General features: G+C 41.0%; 1 protein-coding gene across 1 annotated transcript; it reads right to left on the reverse strand.

Moving 5' to 3' along the window:
* Positions 1-376: 376 nt before the first annotated feature.
* LOC118723240 (eukaryotic translation initiation factor 1-like) lies at positions 377-911 on the reverse strand. The gene has a single exon (XM_036445391.2). The coding sequence runs from the start codon at positions 894-896 to the stop codon at positions 567-569; it is 330 nt and encodes a 109-aa protein (XP_036301284.1). The 5' UTR covers positions 897-911; the 3' UTR covers positions 377-566.
* Between the last annotated feature and the right edge of the window lie 3,942 nt (positions 912-4,853).

Here is a 4,853-nt window from a genome sequence, read left to right on the forward strand (position 1 = left end):
ATACCATTATGTCTATAGTTAATAATACTGTACTGTAAACTTAAACTTAAACATGAAAATTTCATGTTATGTACTTTTTGCCACAATAAAAATATTATTGATAATTTATTTACTCCACATGTTATCTTTATGTTTAAATTTTATGATATAAAATGTTATGGAAGAGATATGACATCTGTATGTTTACTTGCAATTTCTTCCTTCCCATCTTACTTTTGCTTTAGTGTGTCTCCACATTAAGATATAGCCTTAGAAAACGCTTTCATGGCTGGGTGGGCACTACAGTCAGGCCAGATTCTTAGGGAAATTGTATGTGGTTGTAATTTTTATTTTATTTATTTATTTATTTATTTATTTATTTATTTATTTATTTAGCATGGCTCTTTTCAGTTTATTGTATGAAGGAGTTACACTAGTCCAAGTTAAAAGCAGACCCCAAATGTTACATCGTACAAGCTGTGAGGTTTTTAAACTTGTGACAAGGAACAGAAGGGAAATTTTACTCATTGCAAAGAAATCCTCACTTAAGCTTCTGTGAGCCAAAAACACTTAAAACCCATGAACCTTCAGCTGGTCGTCCTTAGCCAGTCCAATTTCGACGAGGAACTGGCATATCGTATGTTCTTGCTCTGGTCACCCTGCAGCTGAATTACTTCTCCATATTCTGGATGCTCAATTACAGTACCATTGCAGGCAAATTTCTTCTTAAAGGCCTTCACTAGTTTCTTTTTATCGTAATCATCGGCGATCCCTTGGACGGTCGTAAGGGTCTTCCTGCCGTTTCTATGTTGAATTCTTATTTGAATATAATCCTCAGTGCCAGCGGGAAGCAGATCACCACCCTTACTTGCATCAGCAAAGGGGTCGAAAGCGTGGAGGTTCTGGATAGCGGACATAGGATAAGATTCCTTTTCCTCGGGAGAAGGCGGGCAGGGGGGACGGAGCGTCGGGAAGCGAGGGGGGTTCACAGGGGAGGTTGCTGAGTCCTCGGCGGCGGCGCAGTCACTGGGGCCTGTGGTTGTAATTTTTAAAAATATGTTTTTATTGATTTTTTTTTTTTTTTTTTTTTTTTTTTTTTTTAGAGGGAGAGAAAGAGAGAGGGAGGACAGGAAAGTATATCATCTATTGGCTGTCTCCTGCATGCCCCCTCCTGGAGATCAAGCCCACAATCCTGGAATCCCATGAGCCCTGATTGGAGATCAAACTGTGATATCTTAGTTCCTGCGTCAACACTCAACCACTGAGCTACACCTGCTGGGCTGTAATTTTTTAAAATTAAGATTTCACTAATAGTGCATTTGAGACTATAATGTGAGCCATTTCCTAAAAGTATTTAACTGTAGAAAACATGCAATGAAGTGGGAGCTCTTTAATTAATTGCATTCATGGTTAGTTACCCCCTCATTGCTTGTATATACAACCAATTTTCAGAAATAATTATTGCACTTCAGAATGAGCACACAAGGTCAGAAGAATGACTCAAAAATGTAAGCTTGCAAGAGCAGACTATCCATACCATTTTAATTATTTCAGTCTTGACTCGTGCATTTTTTAGAACTCATTGCTTAAAAACAAAAACAAAAACAAAAAACAAAACCAACCTTCCACTTCTCCACAATAGAAACAAACCTTCTTTTGAAATGTAAGGTAGTATTTTGACAGTTTCTGAATAAGCCAGTGACCAGGGACTTTCTGAATTAGGAGCTTATAGCTTCATTTTTAAAGTTTTTTCCCCCTTCCCTTGAAAGTGTATCTATAAGTAAAATAGCTTATTTATAGTGATATTTCATATTTTAAAATATATATGATTGCTCAAACTATTGTCTAGGTTAAGAATTACTAAGAATCCACTGAAGATGACTAGGATGAGATCCAGGGTTCTATAAAGATTTTCAGAGATTACTATATCCAGATCCTTAGGGACGATCCAGTCCTATATCTCTTTCCTTTTTTCAAATTAGTCTGATGTTTTACCCCACAATGTGACAGAGTCCTGGAACACAAAGCTGCAGTATCCATGACCTTGACCTCCCATTACTCTGCCCAGGCTGCCATAGCAAACTACCATGCATTGGGTGGCTTAAACAGCAGGCATTTATTTCTCATAGTTCTGGAAACTATGATGCTGGAAGTTCAGTGGGAGCTGAATTGGTGAGAACTCTCTTCCTGATTTGCAGAAGGCTGCCTTCTGCATGGTGGAATGAAAGAGAGAGGGGGGGAAGGAGAGAGAGAGAGAGAGAGAGAGAGAGAGAGAGAGAGAGAGAGAGAGAGAAAGAAGGAATGAATAATACCTTCATTGAACCCTGATTACCTAAAAGGCTCCATCTCTAAATCCTTCTCCTTAACATCAGGTGTCAGGGATTCAACATGAATTCAGTCCGTAGCAGCCTCCTTTCCTTGCCTTTCTTCTGGAACAGATTTTGAGCTCTCTCTTTTTGGGACAGGTTCAGGAAGAGAATTACTTCTCAGTATCTTGGGTTTAAGATCTGAAAAGTGATTCTCTCCAGAAACTTCTCAGAAATGTCAAAGTTTATTTAGATAATGATTGCATGTTATAAAACACCAAATCTCTTCTGATGTCTTAGATGTAAAAGCTAATCTGAGGTATGTTGTAATTATTGTTATTATTTGGGGGGAAAATATTATTATAAACACACATTTTTATAAGGGTTCCAAACTCCTTTTAACTTGTGGGTCTACTTGGTGCAGTAGAACGAGTTCTAGTTTGCCTCTCAAAGCTCGGGTCCCAGCTCTGGCTCTGAAACTTGCAAACTGAACTGTTATTTTTCCCACCTTTAAAAGTCCCCTCCCTTTAAAATATTTGGAAAAGAGGGATGGATGGCTCCCATCTGCTCCCAAGGTGTTCCCGTGGCTTCTCAGAGAGCTATATTCCCACCTTCTCCATCTCCTTCCCCATCGGCCTCAGTCTGGAATCCACTTGCTTCTGTGTGCATGGACAACGAGTGGCGTAAAGGACATTGATAATCAGGATGTTGGTCTTCAAGTGGTAATCATCCAGCACCAGCCAGCTTAGGAAAAGAGGAATGCATTGACTCGTATAAGTAAACGGAAGAAAGAACAGGGATGGCCGAACTGGAGCTCTTCCTTTTACCTCTTTTTTTCTACATGCCATCGTTCTCTGGAATTATTTTTCTCCATGGAGCTAGAATCATCACTGCTGGTAGCACTGAGCATACATCGGTACGACATTTCCCTCTGAGAGGAAAGGACTTCTCCAAGCTTCAGCCACACAGAACTGGATGAGAATCCTGACTGGCCTGGCATTTATATTGGGCCCACTGGCAGAGCCTCACTGGGCCAAGAACTTCCCTTGGACTCATGTGGCCTGGAGGTGGTACCATGCAGTTCACATGTGGACCGCATGCTAGAATAAAACAATTTCCCCGAAGAAAAAAGGAGGGCAAAAGCATGTGAGGAGGAATTGTAAGCTGGGTGGACACCTCTTTCTCATTCCGTAGCTCTGTGCAGCTCCCCTTTCCAGCTTACTACACAGAGCTACCTGGGTGACCAGGTTTTATTGAAGGAGTAGTTGGGAAACTGGAGGGAATGACAGCATCTGGTGGAAAGAATTGCAAACCATACGTTGACCTTACCCTGGTCTAAGAACCAGCATGTAAGCTAGTTAAGCTCTCACAGGGCTCTGTTCTGAATAAACCAGTGCCTACCCTCATGCCTCCAACCCCCTGTGCCATGTACCTACTCCCTCTGAGTTCCACCTTGACTCTCCACCTGCAATTTGGGATTGTTGTGTCCCAGGAGCCATTGTTCTCCTTCCAGCAGTGCTTTCCTAAAGCATTCCAGGGGCTATGGGAGGACAAGCTGTGGTGGCCTTTCCACTCCAGGTCCCCCAAATTTATTCAGGCAATGATATCACTGCAGCAAAATGTCCTGGGTCAGACTCTTCCATGAGACTGTCCTGCAGACTTTCCAAGGTTGTGTTTTATTCCCCGCCCAAAAATATGAGTTGTTGAAATGCATATTTATTTTCCTGATTGTCCAGCAGAAAGAAAGAGATCAATAATTTCCTCACGATTCCATAATTGCAAGATCTACTTACTCACAGAGGAGTTCTGTTCACCTTGAACTTCAAATTGTTTCCCTGTATATCTGTTGGAGATAATAAACAGGCTCATTACTCAGTTGTACTCAATAGTTGCTCTCTTGTCCCCTAAAACTACCTGGCCAACACATTGAATTTTCTGCTTAGAAGAGCTGGATTAACTTCTTTGATAAAATTCATTCTTTTTAATCTCTGTCTAAGGAAAAGAGGTTTTGATTTTTTGTGTTTCTCCCCCCCCCTCCATTATACAAATTATTTTACTTTGGATATCCATAGCAAACTTGAAAATTTCTTTGAAATCTATCTTAAAATTAATGTAAATTGTGTGTTATACACTGAGTGGCCAGATTATTATGATCTCTGAATGCATAATAAATCTGGCCACTCTTGCCGAAAGGTCCCAAGTTTGATTCTGGTCAAGGGCATGTACATTGGTTGCGGGCACATCCCCAGTAGGGGATGTGCAAGAGGCAGCTGGTCAATGTTTCTCTCTCATCGACGTTTCTAGCTCTCTATCTCTCTCCCTTCCTCTCTGTAAGAAATCAATAAAATATATTTTAAAAAAAATCTGGCCACTCAGTGTGTGTGTGTATGAATATATATATATATACATGAGGCCTGGTGCATGAATTCATGCATGATGGGGTCCGGCCAGCCTGGCCAGGTGGAGGAGACATGGGCAGTTGGCTGGCCTGCCTGCTGGTTGAACTCCTGGTCAAGGGGCCAATTTGCGTATTAGCCTTTTATTATATAGAATATACACTGAGTGGCC

This window comes from Pipistrellus kuhlii, unplaced genomic scaffold (genome assembly GCF_014108245.1).
Source record: "Pipistrellus kuhlii isolate mPipKuh1 unplaced genomic scaffold, mPipKuh1.p scaffold_m20_p_2, whole genome shotgun sequence".
Taxonomy (NCBI): domain Eukaryota; kingdom Metazoa; phylum Chordata; class Mammalia; order Chiroptera; family Vespertilionidae; genus Pipistrellus; species Pipistrellus kuhlii.